Genomic DNA, 20,456 nt, shown 5'->3' with positions numbered 1-20,456 from the left:
TTCAGCCTCTCTAGAAATTAAGTTGTAGTCCAGGGAAAAGAATCCACTGCAACAAATTACTCCCATGTCTCCCAGCTGGTGCAGCACAACGAAAACCACAGTGAGTATCTGAAGCTTCTCCCACTCTCTCTTTGTTTAAATAAATCTCTGGAGCTTTTGAAGCCATGTATTCTCCCAGTGGCTTTCTAGGGGCCTGACAAGTGCTTCTGCTTTGGTGTATGACTATGTCCTAGATTTCCAGATAAGATGGGAAATGGTTCCAGAGCAGGAAGATAACATAAACTGGAAAAATGGAAAAACCATCCTCCTGTTTGGCATAAATGACAGCTGAGGTCTCCTTCTAGACCTGCCAACCCCTTCTCCAAAGAAGCCATCTCCCACTCTCCAGTCTGAGCATGGGGTCACAATCTGAAAGAAAAGTGGAAGGGTTTGAAGAGGGGTTTTATTAAAAGATGGGGCGGGAAGAAGTTTGGTTCATGAGGAGGAGCTGAAGATTTTATTCATGGAGAGGAGAGGGAGTTTGGTCCATGGGAAGGGGAATAAGGGACCAGCCCCTGGGGAAGAACAGTTGTTCATAGGGAAGAGGTTTGCTAGCTGTTGCTCAGGACAGGAGTCATGTTTGGGCCTTGCAAGCTGAGGTCTTTCCATGGATGGATGTGCAGTAGCTTGTCCTGGTGGGTGTGGTGGGTCCTACCACTGTGCTAGAAAGTCACAGATGGCCTTCCACAGCTTTCCTGCCCGGGGAACTGTGCCTACTGCTTGTAGCAGAGTTAGGTCTGAGTGCCCTACCCTGCTGAGTCATGTTGAGTTGGCATAGCCCCCATGACTGCAGGGACCGCCAAGAGCGCTGCAGGTGACAGCAGCAGCAAGAGTGCTCGGGCTGTCCTACAGTACAGACTGAGAAGGCCATGGATGGTCATCCCATGGGTGTGTTTTCTGGAAAGAGGCACGAAGCAGTCTGTACTCACCGATGGCGCTGCCCAGTCTGTTGGGCTCACCTATTTCTGCATGGCAGGCAGAGCCACTGTGCACTTGCCTGGAGTACCTCATTGTGGCTATGAAGTAGTCTCCATGGCTGATGGAGGGCTGCACTAAGAAGGCTTCATAGCCTTGGGTGCTGATGAGTGGTGAACCTTTAAAGGAGGACTTCAAAGAGAGGTAATAATATCACTCGTGGGCATCATGCAGCTGGAGAAACTCCTGAAGTGAACACCTCAGTGATGCTAGAAAGACCTGCAGTGCCACCTCCTGAGCATCCCTTGCTGTTGCTGTCACTCCCACACCAAACTGTGAAAGCTCCCACTGAGAGGAGGGTCAGGAGTGAGCTGACCATGACATGGGCATGAGGCCCTCAAGCACATGTGCAGCTACTGCAAGATAGGTACCAGCTCCTCCTGGGGGACTGAGGTTTTTTTGTCTCAGCAAACCTCACCAGTTACCATCCCAGGCTCGAGAGTGAGACCCTCCTGGTGTGCCAGTTCCCCTCCTCTAGAGCTGCTGGCTGATGGGGGTAGATTAGCTGAACCACGGGCAGAAGGAAAGTCCTCTGGGTGGGAGAGCTACAGCTCTATAGTGTGATGAAGTAAAGAGGAAATAATCTCTTAGCCGAAAGCTTCTCAAGTTTTTCACATGATTTCAACCCACATTGCTGCTTTGGGGCTGGCTCCTTACATATTGTCCAGAGAGTATCCAGTCATGAGCCTGTATCCAGACCCTGGACGTACCCTTGAGCCCGTAAGAGCTATTCCAGAAAGCTGGACTGAGCTGTGCAGGGTATTCTCATCACCAGCATTCCCCTGTACACCATCTTCTGAAACGCCTCTGCCATCCAGAGGCTGTATTTGGCCTTGAGCATAGAACCAGATGGCCTTCTCCATAAAGAGTTAAAGTTACTTTTTAGTGCTGCAGCCTTTATATTTTTAAATCTGGACAAACTGGTTTTATTAACTGTCACCCCTGAACTGCTGGGAACTTTTCCTCCTCTACTCGCCCTACAATTTCTGTGGGGCTAAGCTACCACTTCTTACTTTTTTCCATTTTATCCTGCTCGCTCCATCCCTTTACAAGATCTGCCCTTCACCTGTTGGAGCAGAAAATGCACTGGATACAGTTTTTTAAACCTCTAGTTGTTCTTCCATGCCACTGTGCTCTGGACAAGGACAGACTTGGCTTCAGGCTGTTGACTCTCAGTAGTATGCAAATAAACCCACAGTTTGAAATATAGGAAAAATATGTCATTGGCAGGTGAAGAAGAAACTTTCTATGTTTGAAGTTGTACCTAAATTAGGTCCTTAATCACTGTTAAACTTGAGACATTGTGGTTCACACATGCATTTTCTTATCATAAATGTGTCTGTGTCATGAAAATGAGTGCTAAAAATGCTTGCAGGAAAACCAGAAGTGTGTCAAATGGGAAAGGGGAGGATGTTGCTTTTTGTGATTAGGATGGGAAATAATGAATGTAATAATGAGCTTTTCTTTTTTGTGTTGCTTAAGTTTAATGATCTTGTTGCTACAGCTAATGCTTAATCATGTATTTAGCAAACACCATCAGTGGTCACATAGCTACAGGTTGTTAGATTTACACCAGGATTTACAGGTGAAGATCTGCAGCCTGGATAGTAATACCAAGAGCCTGAAAGAGAAGAAATATGCAGCTTCTAAACACTCAAGACAGAGAGGAGAGCTGATGGAGGAATCTGCTGCTTCATTGGCTAATTAATGGATAATTAATGCCCTGGCTGCCCAGATGTCTTGTACGCTTTGCTAAATGAACATCAGCCTTGGTGGGCAGGATACCCTGGTTTCTCTTGAAGCTCAAAAGATTGCACCAAAACACCATAAATCCTATTTGGAGTTGACATAGGACAGCTTGCCTGTGGACATGTGAAAGCCCTGGGTACTGCACTTACACCCAGGCTTGAGTAATTGGTAGGACACGTATCATGTTAATACATTTGCATGGCAGATGATTCCGATCGTGGGAGCAGCATCAGGCTACCTGCAAATGTTGGCACACACCCTCAAAGGCAGACGGTGTCCTTGTACCAAGGGCAACCGGGGGTTACCAAATTGTCACTGAGACGCTAATGCAATTGCAATGACACGTATCACAAATACAAAAGAAATAACAGAACCACCCTTCAGGTACCCGGACTTCTGCTTATGTACATTTTTTAGGCAGAAAGCTGGATGGACAAGGTAAAGCACCTGCCAGGGTGATCAAAGTCCCCCTGGTACTAGGGGCTAGCTTCTGCTTTTGGTTTTCAATTTCTCTTTAGGGCAGAAATATTGACATTGTATTTTCAGCTTCTGAAAACCTGACGTTCACAAATCTTTTTTTTTTTTTCCCCAGATTTAAAATGATACATGTTTGTTAGCAGTTTCCTCTCTCATATTTTCTTTTTATTTATTTTGGCTTAATAAGAACTGTGAAAATATTTAAACAGTAAGAAGGATCGTCTACCTAATCTTGTGAGATTTACATGGCTGATTGTCAGTTAGAATTCAGCATTGTCTTTTGTGATCAGCCTGTATAGCTGTCATCATCCATGTTAAAGTGCTCATCTGGCCCAACACTTTGTTCCTTTCCAGACATTTCAGGATGGAATCTTCCATTCTGCACCTCTGGCCTGTTCTTATTTACACAGATATAACTTTGTCATTGTCGATATTACTGTGTCTATGATTTTGCTGAAAACAGCTCGAGCTTGCTCTGTGCAACTGCCTTGTTCTTTGTCCAGTCTTTGTCATCCACAATGATCAGCAGTTATTTTTACATGCATTTCCAAATCACTGATGATCTGACTACTGTTTAATTATACAAACCATCTCACTAAGTAATTTTAAATGGGACACAACTTTGGTTTTCCTGGATACAAATTTTGGCAGGGCCACCATTCAGACAAGCTGTATTTAGACCTTGGTATACTCCACAAATGCATGTTGGCAAAACAACCCATTTCTGGCTTCCCAAACCATCAGAGATGTCAACCAAAAGCAAAAAAGAAGCCAAATTTCACCATCATCTTTTACCATCATAAAATTAAGCCAATCTCTTTCACTTGCAGAAAAGAAATGGGTGCCTTTATTCTTTTTCCCTTTTTACTGATTGGTCAAAAAGGAAGTCAACATTTACGCAGAAGGAATGAAGTGTGCACCTTTCTGCTTAATCCAGGAAAGCAAACCAGTAGATATTTCCTCTTGGCTCAGTCCGGTCCCAGTTTCTCCATTTTTGGCCACACCCAGGTCAGACCAGGCTACTTTCTGTCCTGGTGCAGGTGCTATAAAGGAATGGCTTGTTTCCCAGTCCTACCAGCTCTGCAGAGATGGCAGGTAAGATCAGTGCTTTTAAATTTTATATCTGTATTTGACTGATTTGATATTTCTGGTGTGGGTATTGGTGCATTCCATGGGTGATCCCAAGGAAATGAGGAGACAGAGTAGAGCATTAGGAGCTGGTGGTCCTTCATACTTACTTCTCCCCCCATATGTGAAATACATTTATTTTGAGAAACAAGAAAAGACAGCTTTTCTGCCTCATGTATGTAGCAGTACCCTGCAATATAAGATTGCAAGGAATAAGCAGCCTTCAATCCCTTTGAAGATGGTTGGAGAGTTGCCACAGATTGTAAATGTAAAATAACCTGCCCCACTGTGAGTTCTTCCAAATTTTGTCTGTCCTTCCTGTTCTAAACAGTTAAAACATTGACTAAATTACTTAAAATATATCTAATTGTAACCTTTTTGCTAAAGATCTCCTTTCAGGGAAGGCATTGTGTCATATGAGAACAATGGATAAACATTTCTAGCATTAATGTGAAAAAGGAATAGAGGCAAATTTCAGGGAGCATCAAGAAGACTAATGGAGGTGGTTGAAGGCTGGAAGACCGGTGCTAGACATAGCAGCTTGTTTTCCTCAGTAACAAGACAGAGGGGGCAGAGAGGGATGTGTGAGGTATAACCTCCTTTAGACCAGCCACCTGAGAAGGACCCTCCCAAAGGCAGGACACTGCCCTCTTCCATTGCACCTTCCCAACAGTCTCCATCACTGAAGCCTGGACTGTAACTTGGCTGCCTCCTCCTTGACAGTTACTCAGCCCAATTTAGTGAATGTCCCACATCACAGGGATGTCCCTGTGTCCTGCTAACACCTATGCCTACAGCTACAGCCCTCACCAGCCCGAGTCCCACTTACAGACCTGATCAGAGGGGTGCTGTATTTTGTTCCTGGATCCCAAAAGAAATACTCAAACCAAACCTGTCAATCTCTTCTGATGCTTCAGTGAAGCCCTGCCCATTCAGAAGATTTATGTTGCATTTCTCTCTAGGCATGAAACCAAGAATTACTCTCTTAGGATCCATCATCACTGTCTGCTTAGTTGGGGCAATGGACTCCTCCTTAAATAGTAAGTTTCTGTTCCTCCTTCAGCTGCTACTGTGCTTGAAAGGGTGTGAGTCAAAACTCAGTCTGAGTTCCTAGTTAGACATAGCTCCAACACAAATTTGAAATAACCTGTAGACTGACTTGCTAACAATGAAGTCAATACCTAAGAAACTCGTCTAAGGAGATTGCCTTTTTAATCAACAGGTCTTCCAAGCACATGATCATCATTTTGTGACAGGGAAACTGGGTGAGATCATATATTTGGCTCCTTCTATGCATTTCCCTTTTCACAGGGAAGAATAGCTTCAAAACTGAGGGTGAAAAATAACTCCCTAAAAGCCTCCCAAAGCCATCAGAGCCAATTCTATGAAATGGGTAATAAGCTACCACTTTACAGTCACTTCTTGTCCTGTGACTTTCAGGACCTCAGCAATGGGATGAAGCAGATGAGCAAGAGAAGCACAGATAAAAGTGTCCAGGTAGCACTAAACACACAGTGGGAACTGCATGTAAAGCGAATGAGTGCACCTCAGCACCCAGCTATGGGGTGGGATGTGTAGCTCCTGGTGTACATTACAAAGTATCCTCAATTTCTGCTTTTTCTTCTTTTTTTTAGTAGAGGACTCAGAGGTACTATCAGACTCCTCTCTTCTGAGCAGCATTAGTGAAGCCAGGCAGCTGGTAGACACAGCATATTTACATGCCCGAAAAAGGTGAGTCCTTTTTGCATGAGGCCCCCAACATTATAAGGAAATAAGAGAAAATATGTGTGTGTTTCTTCTGCTTTTCAATGCATATTTATTGTAGAAACACCTTTGTTCAAGGGCTCTCCCTGTCATAGCTGGAGAGACCCTTTTGCCCAGTTTGTCTGGATTCTAGTGTCCTGTCTCAGCCCCAGGGCCACCTTTCATCACCCAAAGCTATTGCCTCCTCACCTACACTGCCATGGGCACCTCTCAGTAGTCCATAGTGGTATGGGCACACTGGACACATGTTGCATCCTCTCCGGGCTGCTGAAGTTCTGCCCCTCTCCAGAACGACCACAGTTGTGCAGACAAACACCCTGTCACAAACAAGTCTTGGTGGAAGCCAAACCCCAGGTATCCCTCCATATATTGTCCCAAAAGGCTGGTTCCAGGAAGCAGAATGCTCTGGGGAGGAGTCTCTCTGCACCCACCCTACAGAAGGTTTTTCATTGTGCAAGAAAGAGCCATGGGACCGGGAAGAGATGCAGCATGGCCAAGGTTGTCTCTCTGTTCACAGGATATATCTTGTGACATACTAAATGTAAAATTTTGTCCAGTCACTGAATAACTCAGTTTTCCACTGATCTAGCTTTCCACATGATATAACAAAATTTATCATGGCAAGGACATAATGAAAACTTGAAGTAGGGATCACAATGATTTGTTTGCAAAAATCAGTGCAAAGTGCAAAGATGATGACCAGCCAGCTTGTCCTAGGTGAGCAGAGCCTGCCTGGGACCCAGCAGCGCTGTCACATCTAAGTACACCCAGCCTAGCATGACAGAGGAGGTCTGATTTCAAAGAAGGTGCTTCATGGGACTCTCTTATGTTCAGCTTAAAGAGAAAACTAGAGGAAAATGTTGCCAACTCAATGGATTTCCTGAAGCACTTAAAGGACCCAGCAGGAAGAACCAGATCTGCAGTCCGTGCTGCCGATTACTTGGAAACTACTTTGAAACTCCTCAAAATAAAGCTGCGTCTCTCTGGGAAATGGACACTCAATGTTACAGGTAATGTGATTTAGACCAAAATGTCTTACAAACAGCTAAGAGCAGAAAAATCTAGCACAGCAGGAGTGTCAGAGCGCAGCTCTGCCATGATCTAAATAACTGGTCATAAAACCCTTCCCCACAACAGCCCCCGGTGAATAGACTTCAAGCACGCTCAGAGGCAGGTCAAACCACCTGGTGTTTTATTCATCATCTTTGGCAGTGCCTGTCTCATATCTTTGATGATAAAAGCAGCCTAACAATAAGTGTGATAAACCTGGGACAGAACGTGTGGAATGCCAGGAGAGTCTGACCGCTGAGAACAGAAGCCCATCTTCCACTTCTGGTCCTCACACCCACCTGCCCAGGTTGTACCACCCTGCAGGGTCATAATTTTATTCCCAGTCTAGGGTAAAATGTTGCTGGTGACGATGCTCCCCATATTCCCCTGGAAAGTTGTTCCATGCCAACCTAGTTTCCCTAGCCCAGAGGTGAGAGCTGATCCACAAAAGGGTTTAGGCACGGAACAATTCAAATCCTCGTGTTATATATACACAGCTCTGACTCAGACATTGACCTAGAATATCAAGAAGCTAAAATAAAAATGAGTAAGAGCAGATGTTTTGCACTGTTTCTCTTGCAGACCTCCTAGACCAAAAACAGAAAGAGATGATTTCCAAAGAAACAGGCTGTGACTGTCAGATTCGTTCCATTAAATGCCCAAATCATGACATTTACCGGACCATTACTGGGGAGTGCAACAACAGGTAGGGTTTGCGTGTGGACAAGGAGAGTCCCAAGTCTGTACTTTGACCCAGGATAGATGGCTTAAGGTCATTTGTGTAAGTAGCTTTCATCAGGGCAAGAAAAGTGAAATGCTCATTTTAGTGGTCCCTGTAATGGATGTTTCATTTCTACCTACGCCTGGCAGGAAAAAGATGCCATTTCTTGAAAATTTCAGGTTTCAGCCCATTGCCCTCCATGTGCTGCTTTGGGTGAAGGAAGGGACTTCTTGGAGTGGGGGGAGGTGAAAAGTTGAGGAAAGCAGATTTTGGGGCTATGAAAGCCAGCCTCTCACTCCGCTTGAGGCTCCAGGAAATCACCCCTCCACTCCTCTGTAGCATGGATAATACAAATTTCCCCAGACTGGTTCGTATGAAGATATTCCGCTATCAACATATCTCATCTCCGTGGCTGCTGTTGCGATGCATAAGGATGGGAAGTAAATAAGACTTTAATTCTTGACTATTCTAGCTTCATGTATTATGTATCCTTATGCAATAGCTTCCCTCCTGGTTCAAACTGGGGATCATATATTCATTTCCTTGTTAGCTTTTTTTTTGACCAGAAGATGGCAAAACTTCAAGCCTAATACTTGGAAGTCAAGGCTTGCTGTCCTGTTCTGCCATAGACTTGCTGCCTGGTGTGCTAACTCCAGCCCCCAAGTCTAAGTGGGACTCATATCTGATGTGCAACTGGTATGAAACAGATGTGCCAGATGTGAAAACATAGCACAACTCAGCATCACACATGCAGGGAACTCACATGGTGCTAGTGTTACAGTCAGTCTGTAAGTTTACCTACAGACCCCAGAGCCTTCAGCGACCCAAGGACAGCAGTGTCCATGCTGACTTTTAGGCTCAGGTTAGTTAGGGTTGTCCTTGGGCTTGCTAATCTAGTGGGCTGCCAGTGAGATAACAAGGCACTCAGAAGTGAGGGGACTCTGTGGTATGTTAACATTTTTCCAAGGATCTTGCTCAGCTTGAGATGGACACCATGGGATAGCACTTGAATATTTTGCAAAAATCTGCCTGCAAGGACAGTAATAGCAATCAAAACAAGAGCCATGGTGGTACTGGGTTCTTAATATTTGATGGAATTGCCTCAGCTATGGTGTGGCTAGGTCCTGCACATGGGTTGGGGCAATCCCAAGGACAAATACAGGCTGGTCTATGAGTGAATTGAGAGCAGCCCTGCAAAGAAGGACTTGGGGATATTAGTGGATGAAAAACTGAATATGAGCCAGCAATGTGCGTTCACAGCCCAGAAAGCTGACTGCATTCTGGGCTGCATTAAAAGAAGCATAACCAGCAGGTCAAGGGAGATGATTCTGCCCCTCTACTCCGCTCCCATGAGACCCCACCTGCAGTAGTGTGTCCAGCTCTGGGGGCCCCAGCGTAAGAAGGACATGGACCTGTTAGAGCGAGTCCAGAGGAGGGACACGAAGATGATCAGGGGGCTGGAACACCTCTCCTATGAAAACAGGCTGAGAGAGCTGGGGTTGTTCAGCCTGGAGAAGAGAAGGCTTTGAGGAGACCTTATAGTAGCTTTCCAGTACTTAAAGGGGGCCTACAGGAAAGATGGGGAGGGACTCTTTATCAGGGAGTGTAGTGATAGGTTGAGGGGTAACAGTTTTAAACTGAAATAGGGTAGATTTAGATTAGATATTAGGAGAAAATTCTTTACTGTGAGGTTGGTGAGACACTGGAACAGGTTGCCCAGAGAGGCTGTGGATGCCCCCTCCCTAGAAGTGTTCAAGGTCAGGTTGGATGGGGCTTTGAGCAACCTGGTCTAGTGGAAGGTCTCCCTGCAGGGGGGCAGGGGGGTTGGAACTAGATGATCTTTAAGGTCCCTTCCAACCCAAACCATGCTATGATTCTATGATTGCAGTTTGAGAGATTCTGTGTTGGACATGGGGAAAAACTTCCTGAAGGGGCAGCCTTGGCACAGGTCCCTGCGGAGGTGGAGGATCTTCATCCTCGGAAGCTTCCAGCCCTCAGCTGGACAAAGGCATGGCTGCCCTGATCATTGATGATGGCACTACTGTGAGACTGATTTTGTGTGGTGCAGCAGTGGAGGCAGAGGTGGTACAGAGATTTAAACACCAAATAAAATTAATATTACGGCATGAGAAATCTTTTTAAAAATATTTTGTCAAAAAAGTTCATTTTTCTCTGCAGTAGTAATCTTGATATTATTTACTTCTCAGTGTTTTCTGGCTATTACCTCTGTTACCAGAGTGATCAGACACGGATTAAAGGGCTGCAAAACGTTAGTCTCTACAAGCCTGTTCATTTCTGAAATAATAACTGGTGTTTGCTTTTCTTCTTGTGATGCACCAGAAAGCATTCTCATCTGGGGTCCTCAAACCGCGCATTTGCTCGCTGGCTCCCAGCAGCATATGAAGATGGCATGTCTGTTCCCAGAGGAGCAAGTGAAGGAAAGCTGTACAATGGATTTCCACTCCCGCTGGTGAGAACTGTTATTCTTGTCCAGATAACAGTAGTGGGCACTGCCCTGGCTGCATCCATCAGAAATGAAACAGTGGCAACATCTAGACTCTAAATTTCTTGATCCTTTCCTCTGATCTCAGGTGCTAATTTGAGGCTTGTTTTCTACAACTGAGCTATGGCTTGGTGGGGTATTTTTTGTGGAGACAGACATGAGCAAAAAGGTTGTGAATACTTTACTAAGCAGAGCATGGACCACATAACATTTTTAGAAGTGTGCATCCCAAGATTTGATGCAGACAGCACCACAGTGTCTCAGATACACAAGGATGTTTATACAAACCATAAGGCTTGGGTGTTCCTCAGCCATCTTCTTGACTTTCTGGATGTGTGCACATACATCAGTTTCAGCCATGAAAGGCTTTACATGAAGATGGGCTTGGCTGAATGACTGTCGAGTCACATCTGTTTTGATAGAGCTGGTGCATGGCATGGGTCTGTTTAATGCCATAATTAACTGTTACGAGCTTATCTAAGATCGTCTTATGCATGATCTCATAGTGGGTGTTATACTGAGAGGTAAATTCACCATGGTAGATATAGTCACACATTTTCGTTTTGGTTTTCTGCAGGTTCGAAAAGTGTCAAATGAAATTGCTTACACAGCCAACAAGAACATCACTCAAGATCAAGAGCTCTCTCTTGTCTTCATGCAGTGGGGCCAGTGGGTCAACCATGACATAGACTTAGCCCCTGCCAGCGGTGCAGGAGCAAGCCCAGAGCTTCACTGCGAGAATGATTGTGCCTTCAAGTCCCCTTGCTTCCCAATTAAGGTACCCTGACTTTCATTCCATCCCACGCTATCTTAAGACAGTAAAAATAAAACTTCATGACTTTCTGAGACATTGCTTATGTTTGTTTGCTTTAGTTTCCCCCTGATGACCCACGGATGCTGAGGTCGAACTCTTGCATGCCATTCATCCAGTCGGCATCCGTGTGCAATCCCAGGACGTTTACTCGTGAGCAGATCAACGCTGTCAGCTCGTTCATCGATGCCAGCACAGTGTACGGCAGCGAAGACTCTGTGGCAAAGAGTATTAGAAATCAAACAAACCAGCTAGGTTTGATGGCTGTGAACCAGAATTTTACTGATGCGGGGCTGGAATTATTGCCCTTTGAGAACACAACAAAAAGTATTTGTGTTCTCACCAATGAGAGCATGAACATCCCCTGTTTTAAAGCAGGTAAGGTGCATCTGTAGAGTAGTTTTCAGTGGCCCATGAAGTCAAAAAGGGTCATTATGGTCAGGTGTCTGATCTGTCTTTATATTTGCATGAGGAGCTGCAAGACATGATTGTGTAAGGTGATAGACAGGAGACCCTTCCCCAAATTAAAAAAGAATAATAATTGAGCAATAATTGTTTAATTAAACATGAAAATTATTTTGTTTTATTTTCCCAAAAGAGTTACAGCAAATCATTCTCCCTTTAAAAAGTCATTTCAAAGGTAGGAGAAATTTTCAATAGAGTAACCACCAGCATTTAAAACTTCTCAGTGACTTTTTTCCCCCCTCCTGCCTACAATTCACGATTCAGTTTCCAACTCAATCACTACTAACAATTAAATGTTCTTAATCAATTTAGTTAACTCTTCCTGGTACCACATTCTAAATTTTTAATATTTCAAATATCCCAACCTACATCAGAAGACAAGTCTAGAATTTTGTCTGAAATGTAAACAAAATGATGACTCAAAACACAGAATTTATTAAAATGGGAAGTGATCCATCATAAGCACAACATTAAAAAAAATTATAAATGTGAAGCTTGCAAAGCCAATCATAAGAATATAGAGTGTTCCCATTGCACATTATTTTCTCATTCCCTGCACACAAGAACTCCCTGTTGAGTGAGGAGATACTCAGTGCTTCTGCCGTCAGCTGTCAGAGGGTCTTCACTGCATCCCCTCCAGTTTTCTCTCAACATCTCTGCTGAAGGCACATTCACAGACCTCTCAGAGGTGTTTACAACTTGGGTGAACTGAGACAAATTTTCAAAACCAAACATTTACAGCAATGATATGAAAGAAGATTGTATCCTTGAAGTATGAAAGGAAGGCAGACATGAGATTTTTTTCAAAACGAGACATTTACAGCTGCTTCATGTCCATGTGCAGTATAGTTTAAATTTCCCAAAGCCTCTTATCTAATGATTTTGGCTAAATAGTTTGGACAGAGAATGTTTTGTCTGTGCTGGAAAGAAATATCTGGCATGAATAATGACTGCTAGGAATCTTAAGCATGAGCATTACTGCCAGTAACACTGACTCTTCTAACACAAAAACCTGCTGCTGAAATAAAAAGCAATTTACAAAATTCCTAAAATATTTTCATTTGTAGGTGACAAACGGGTAACTGAAAACCTGGGACTTTCTGCACTGCACACTGTCTTTCTACGCGAACACAACCACCTGGTTACAGAGCTGAGGAAATTAAATCCTCACTGGGATGGAGAAAAGCTTTACCAAGAGAGTCGAAAGATTGTAGTTGCCATAAACCAGGTACTGATCACTGTTTATCATCCACATGCTTAGGAATGGTTTTTCTTCCAGGAAAAGGAGGAAAACCAATCTTTGCAGACCTAGTGGAGTTATTTGTGGGAGTTGAAAATTGTGAATAAGGATGCTCCATCTGAGACAGCATGGTATCCAGAGCTTTTTTTATCCACTATTTTACCAATTTATCAATTATTTATTATAGTAAATAATTTTAATATATTACGCCAAACTCATGCCATTGCTACAGCTCTTTTTTCTGAAGATCTTAATGAACTCTGCTACTGGATGGAGAGTTCATGTTCATGCTCTGCACCTGACTTTGATGGCATTTCTGCTACAACTGCTGATGACTGGCTCTGCTTTTGTGCTTTTTCAGATAATAACATACAGAGATTACCTCCCACTTCTGCTTGGGGAGGAGACCAGAAAGTGGATCCCTTTGTACAGTGGCTACAATGACAGTGTGAATCCTACAGTCTCAAATGTTTTTTCCCTGGCTTTCCGATTTGGTCATACGTTAGTACAGCCTTTTGTATCCCGTCTGGATGACAGTTTTCAGCCTTTGGGTTCATTCTCCCATGTCCCTCTTCATTTGACTTTTTGCGCTACATGGAGAATTATAATGGAAGGTAAGAACATGGGGCAGCCAGCAGTCCTGGTGTGGTCCTGAAGCAGACACTCAGGTGGAGGTCAGCTGGTAAGACACACGAGCCTAGACTCCCAAAAATTCTTTAGCTCCATTTATTTAACTGACCTCACATGAATTACAGTGCCATTCAACTTGGAAGGTGCTCATGACATGTCTACCCAAGGGGCTGCAGACAAATCTGTGGTCTGCTAAATGTGGGGCAGCAGGACAGTCCTGCAGAATTGTCACCAAACAGAGCCTAACATTGGTTCTGCATTGTAACCTGGCAAAGGACCCTTGCCAAAAATCATGTGCTGTTATACTCCAACCATTGAATGTTATCAAGCACCAGCTCCTGCAGAAGCAGCCACATTGGAGCAGGATTTTGCATCAGAATATACAGTTGTGTACCTTCTTTTGCACAGTTTTTCAGTGCTGTCTTCCTCAGTTCACTGCACGATAATTGCATTCATATTCTGAGCATGTCACTAAATAACCAGAATACGTAACAGATTAAACCTCCTTCTCAAGTTGCTGTACATCTCAGCTCAGCGAGATCCGACAGTGCAAGTATTGCACTTTCACTCAAATAGTGCAACTGATCATGCTGTTGCAGGATGCATGAGGCTCATAATGCCAAATGTCAGTCAACTAAGATTTAGGTCAAGCTAAGCTATTATATCCCTCTGTAATTAGCAGGCATTGCCAGAGGGTGGTCCATCCAGTTTAACTGAGCTAAGACAGTGTAATTGCTTCTTAGTGGTGGCCATCTCTCTTCATGACTCCAGAGGGAGTTACAGGATCCTGCTCTTATACAGCTGATATGTGCAGGCATGAATCTTTCCAAGGAAGACAAATGTCTCTTCCAAAATGAGTTATCTAACTAATTAGGGAAAACATACCAAATTACACACATGCAGCCAATTTTCCTGTGTTTTACTAATACTGTCTTCTTAATGGCTATGAAAAAGACATAGACAAACAGACATGAATTGATTCTATCATTGTATTTAATATTTTAATAAATAATTGTCAATTAATAGCTAATTATAAACAAAATCAATTGCAAAACCTAAACCTTGGACAGAGCCCCATGTATCAGTACATGCTGGGGACTGACAGGCTAAGGAGCATTTTTGCAGAAAGTGACCTGGAGGTCCAGGTGGGCAACAAGTGGATTTAGGGCTGCAGAAGGGAAGATTGAGGGATGGAGGTGGGGGATCTAGTTACTAAAGGGAGGCCTCATCTACTGGCATATGCAGGTATGTACCTATGCACTAGTATATGTTGAAATGGAAATATGGAGCTAGGTGAATCCCACACAGCCCAGAGTAGAAAAGACATCTCACGTAGCACTGTTTCAGCTGCACAAAATGGACCATCAAAGCTGGAACTTCATACAATAAGTAAGTCTTTTCCTGGTTTGGAATGGATGCAGGTGGCATTGACCCACTGATACGGGGCATGGTGGTTAATCATGCAAAACTGATGAAACAGAATCAACTGCTTGTTGAGGAGCTCCAGAACCACCTTTTCGAACAGACGGAGATAATGGGTCTTGATCTAGCAGCCCTGAACATGCAACGGGGAAGAGATCATGGCCTTCCAGGTAAGGAGACACAAGTCCACACGTCCTGTGAACAATATTCTTTTTTCTTCTGCTGTTTATAGTAGTTCCGCGAATGTACTAAGCTTTTTCCATACCAATGGGAAGAAACAGTACCTTGATTTGAGGGCAAAGGATGGATAGACAGTCAAGCTCAGGGAAGAAAAGGTCTCAGTATTATAAAGATCTTTCTCTGAGGGATTTAAGACAAGGACAAAAGGCTTAGAAAGCGAAGATGATAGTTGGGATAATGTAATAAAGAGGGGTAGAAACAATGGTGTATTGCAAAGAGAGGTGGTGTGGGGTACAGAAGGTACAGATACAAACAACAAAGTTCAGCTTTCATGTGGGCTAGATAGACCATCTGTGCTTTGTTCTTTGCCCATCAATGCTTATTTTGTGTCTTCAGACAACCCACAGCTTTGAGCAGAAGTGGCTTGCACCCACAGGTATGATTGCCCCCAGGCACTGGAGAAGAAGGGGTGCTCTTGAGTTAAGCACAACCAAATGTTGCTCTTTTCCAGGACTTTGATCTTAGAAGTTTTCCCTCCCCAAATGGCAAAGACTGGTGCATTCCCCTTCAGCACTAGGTAGCTCTAACCGACAGGATGCAATGAACCTGTAGTTGTGTGCAAAGACAACCCAAATTGTGTGCATACAAAAAGGACCGTTGAAAATATGGCACTTATGGTGACTGTCTAGACAATAACATCTTCCAGATCCTTTACCGCCATGAAAAGAAGCAGACATTGCTCATGAGCCAAGAGGTCTGTTTAGCTCCTGAGCCTAGGCAGATGGTGGGGAGACATGGGTCCTGATTAGCCACTGTTCCTGCTTTTGCAGGTTACAATGCCTGGAGGCGCTTCTGTGGGCTCTCCCAGCCTCAAAACGTAGATGAATTCTCTGAGGTGCTAGGCAATTCCGAACTGGCCAAGAAGTTCATGAAGTTGTATGGGACACCAGACAATATTGACCTCTGGATTGGGGCAATCGCAGAGCCCTTTGTTCCCCAGGGCAGAGTTGGACCCCTCCTGGCCTGCATCATTGGCACCCAGTTCAGGAACCTGCGTGATGGGGACAGGTAGGTAGCCCTGAGAGCAAACCTTTCCCATGGAATTTATTATGGGAAAAAAATGCTGACATTTCATGTGACATACTAATCCGGCCCATCTCCAACATGCCAGTGACTGCTCCCAGCAAGGCTCAAACTTTGATTTTAGCCCAGTTGCCAAAGGAGTCTTTTTTGCAGCCCATTCCTGCAGACCCATGTGGTTGAGGAGCACCAGCTCCAGGCCATGGGTGATCTGCAGTAGTCTTTGCCTGAGGTGACATTTGCTCTCAGGGTACAAAAGAGGAGGCTCAGTCACTGCAGCCCAGCAGCCTGGTGATGCTGTGTGGAAGAGGCAGGCTCTCTGCACTGGTGGGTAAGTGGCAGAATCCAGACCTGGCTACACTGGAGACACCTCTTTCCAAGGGGGTGCGCCTGCTGCCTGATGAATCAAGGTGGATCTGAGCAGAGACTCACCTTGCTCAGATTCCCATCTTGGGAAGTATCCAGCACCAAATGCCTTCAAGGAGACTATAAACTGCTTCTGAAAATATCATTGCAGATTCTGGTGGGAGAAACCAGGAGTTTTCACTCTGCAGCAGTTGCATGCACTGAGAAAAATCTTACTGTCAACTGTGATCTGTGACAATACTCATATCAAAAAGATACCCAGGGATGTGTTCAAGATCAACAGTTATCCTGAGAACTTTGTTGACTGCCATGAGATTGACAAGCTCGACCTCTCACCCTGGAAAGATGAGCCTGAGAGTGGCACAAAAGGTACACAGTTGTTTGAGGTCTGTCAAAAATAATAAATGCCCTACAAGGTCAGACTCTTCCATGCCTAAAGCAATAAAAGAATTAAGGTCATCTCAGTGACTCTGCCCCCCAAAAGACCTTGACCATCCCTTCAGCCCCACTCAGACACCACTGGAGGCAGAGATGCTGTTAGCCTAGTCTCCTTGCAATCCATCACCTTCGTCATCCCTTACTAGATTGTCTCTTTCTCTTCAGCTAGACAGGAAATCCCTGAAAATCCAGTCTGTTCTGGCCCTTGTGAATGTGTCCTCTAAATACCTTATTCCAGGACAACTGGAGTCTTACTTCACAGGAAGGGTGTCCATGAGGAAATTAATTTGAATTAGCCAACCTGCTCCAAATTCATACTCTGCTGCTCCAAGCCCCTGCTCTCCCCTTGCCTTCCCTAAAGCTTTAAAGCATTTTAAGGTATATCTGGAGTTGTTGTGACACTGTATGGCCTGACACACCAGTAGTTTAACACACATAGTCAGAGATTATGATGTACCACATCCTGAAAGACAGTAAAACAGTGTCTTCATTTAAGAGATGTGGACACTAGCTGTGTCCTCTTATTGATATGCTTTTGGCATAGGCTTTGCCAGTTGAAAACGGTGTAGGGAGAACAGAGACTTGCAGAAGACAGGTATGACCTGAGCAGAATGGACTGGGTTGGATTTTTTTTCCGTCCGGCAATCCATTTATAGATGATCACGATATCTGGGGGTCACCTACTCTGTCCTTGTGCAAGGCACAGACCACAAAGCATCTCCGGGCAGTTCCTGTATTGAGTTTGATTAACTGTATTTGGGAGAGACACTGTTGTTTAAGAAAGACATTTGCACTTGATGGAAAGGCTAAATTATGGTGACTTCACCCCATTCTTTAGGAACCAAGTCCAGCTGATGCTTGCCTTCTCGATACGATAGAGGCTTCCTGATTTCTTTTATTAATTTAGTCTTACGGTCAGTAAAACTTGCTGAGCCTGTTCCTGTGGCTCTTTTATCACCAGTCTGGGAGGAACCTGAATTGTGTTTGCATAATCCAGAGATAGTGAAATCCCAGGGTGTTAAAAAGCAACTGCTAAAAGTTTAACCTTTTCAAGTGCCAAGAAATTGCCCCAAAAGCACTCATCCAAAGGGTGTCTGATGTTAGGTCACTGGAGGTACCTTTTGACAAGGCTGGAAGTACTGCGGTGTCTCAGAGGTACAAGGATACAGGGGTGACCTGATACTCAGTTACCCATTCACCAGTGACTATTTTAAGCTATGGAGTCAAATAATAATGTGGGGAGAAAAACTGTGTCCCGGAAACATTTTCTGCCTCTCAGTAACTTTTTCTGCTTCATTGACAGTTTCTAATCCTGCTCATCAGACCAACACTGGAAACTCCTAATGGTGGCACTGAGCTGCTCTTGGGAAAGTGCTGCCTGTACATCATGCTCAGCTGACTGCTGTTGACTGAACCTTGGCACATGATTTTCCAGACAGGGGCTCAAGACTATGTCTACTGTTTTATTTGCTGTACTGTAATTTTTATATCATTTATTTGTAAAAGCTTCCAGTAATGTAAGTCTTCAAGTGGAAAGGTAATGACATTTTATTGTCTGTTGCCCTAAAAAAATGTTCAGAGGTGTGCAAGAGCTGGTTAGGTGCTGGATGCTTTATGACTCTCTAAAGGCACAATCAAGACAATTTTTTTACTTCCCATCCTGAATGGGTGTCAAATCTGGAGGCTGGTGTGCTCGCATTTAAAATCAAATTCCTTATCCTTTGTACCTGTTCAGAAATTAGCAAGTTCATGTAATCTTTATCAAAGCTTTTCTTATCTCCTTCTTGTTTTGCACAAGAGCGTAAACTGTTCAGGCTGTTTCTAATTAGTATTTCAGTCTTTGAAGACACTGGAGAATGACAGCTGCATCTTGAAGCCTAGAGACATCTTTTATTTAAATCCTATAGTGAACATGTGTGTGTTTGGGTGTGCTGGGCAGTAATAAAATACATTGTATGCACTCACCTACATTTGACATCAATTCTGGTATGTCAAACGTGTCCAAAATATTCTTTGGCTATGCTTCATAGCTAAACATATCAGCATAAAAAAGCAAACCATAAGCTGGCTGCTATGTAAACTACAAGCATTAGGGCTAAAAAATAATCATCCGGCTAGGATGGTCACTCCCAAGACCCTATGAAGTCAATAAATAATGAACATGTAAAAATCATATTAAGTTTCCATCTCTCCTTGGCACAACTGGGAGGGAAGGAGGGGACTGGGAGCAAGAGGGTGGCAGCCTAAGAGAGACTCATGAGAGAAGCTTGTGGGTAGAGTAGGTGCCTCTCTGATGAAGACTTTAAAGGACATGCTTGGTAAAATCTTGTGGCTACAGCATCAGCATACGTGCTTTGCCATGGTGGGGTATGCTGGCAAGTCACGCTCAGCCCAGCACCCCACATTGCCCACCCATGGCCCAGGGGATCCGCAGGAGGCCTGCTGGATTGCCAGGACCCCAGATGAGTGATGGAGCTTGGGGACCATGCTGCTCCATGAGCCCTCAGCGCATGGGGAGTGGGGAAAGGCTGCGGTGACCCTGGGCAGAGGAAGGCAAGACATCATCCTCTGACACATAGAAGACAGGGCAAAACCAGGCAGTATTCAGAAATCAGGAGCTGCGGCTCCTGGAGTGTATTTGAGTTGAAAAATCTATAGGTTGTGTTAAAAACCATGAGATTATCAGTGCATGGCAAGGATATTAAGCAACACATTTCTGCTGTTTGCCTCTGGTTTCTGAGTGCGCAGGCACGTTCCCCTCACACTTTCAAGATCTGCTCAACCACTGAAAGCAAAATCTTGCTTTGCTTAAAAGGAAGGCTAGAAAAACCAGAGAAACCACCAGCCCCTGCAGAGACATGTAAGGTCTTTAATTCCCCTCTCCCAAATCTGCCTTGGCTTTCCCTTCTCGTGGCAGAGGTACCTCCCAATTGCTCCCTACAGAAAGAGGTAGGAGACAGTGCCTTCTGCTGAGTGCGCTTCCAGGGAAATGTGGCAGTCCTCAAACCCCAAGACAGCCACTTCCCCAGGCAGGATAGTCACAGGCTTGGGATAAATGCCTCCACCTTCTTGGTTTTGAATAGGAAAATGTGATTATAAGCATGCAGCAATGATCACAGGAAGGGTCCAGCTCTGCCTGGGGTCCAGCTGGAGAAAAGTTCACAGGGTTACAATTACAAAGAAATGTCCAGCTACCCACCATGTGTCTGTCCATGCAGGTGACACAGTTCTCTGGAAGGAACATGGCAAGCCTTTCACCAGCTCCACTTACAAGCTTTTCTTCATCTGTGGACATTTTGCCTGTCTCTGCTATATCAGGGTTGCAATCCATGGTTGTCTCTGCTGCAAGACCTTCTTGTGGTTGCCATGCTCCCTGCCCCGCTGCTACACGCACAGCTGCAGCTGGAAGATAGGATCG

General features: G+C 44.4%; 1 protein-coding gene across 1 annotated transcript; it reads left to right on the top strand.

Annotated features, from left to right (window-relative positions):
- Positions 1-7,003: 7,003 nt before the first annotated feature.
- On the top strand, positions 7,004-18,382 carry LOC104843179 (myeloperoxidase-like). Its single transcript, XM_010585967.1, has 11 exons — positions 7,004-7,142; positions 7,765-7,888; positions 10,244-10,373; positions 10,984-11,184; positions 11,280-11,595; positions 12,750-12,910; positions 13,284-13,536; positions 14,974-15,144; positions 15,985-16,222; positions 16,752-16,969; positions 18,342-18,382. The coding sequence occupies exons 1-11, from the start codon at positions 7,004-7,006 to the stop codon at positions 18,380-18,382; spliced, it is 1,992 nt and encodes a 663-aa protein (XP_010584269.1).
- The last annotated feature ends 2,074 nt before the right edge of the window (positions 18,383-20,456 follow it).

Source organism: Haliaeetus leucocephalus, unplaced genomic scaffold, assembly GCF_000737465.1.
Source record: "Haliaeetus leucocephalus isolate CR32 unplaced genomic scaffold, Haliaeetus_leucocephalus-4.0 Scaffold136, whole genome shotgun sequence".
Lineage (NCBI taxonomy): Eukaryota > Metazoa > Chordata > Aves > Accipitriformes > Accipitridae > Haliaeetus > Haliaeetus leucocephalus.
This window is presented reverse-complemented; position numbering and strand designations above follow the sequence as displayed.

Coding starts and splice junctions, on each gene's coding strand:
- LOC104843179 (XM_010585967.1), top strand. CDS start 7,004: ATGGATTTCCTGAAGCACTTAAAGGACCCAGCAGGAAGAACCAGATCT. Junction 7,889..10,243: donor ACTGGGGAGTGCAACAACAG/GTAGGGTTTGCG, acceptor GTGATGCACCAG/AAAGCATTCTCATCTGGGGT. Junction 15,145..15,984: donor AAGAGATCATGGCCTTCCAG/GTAAGGAGACAC, acceptor CTGCTTTTGCAG/GTTACAATGCCTGGAGGCGC.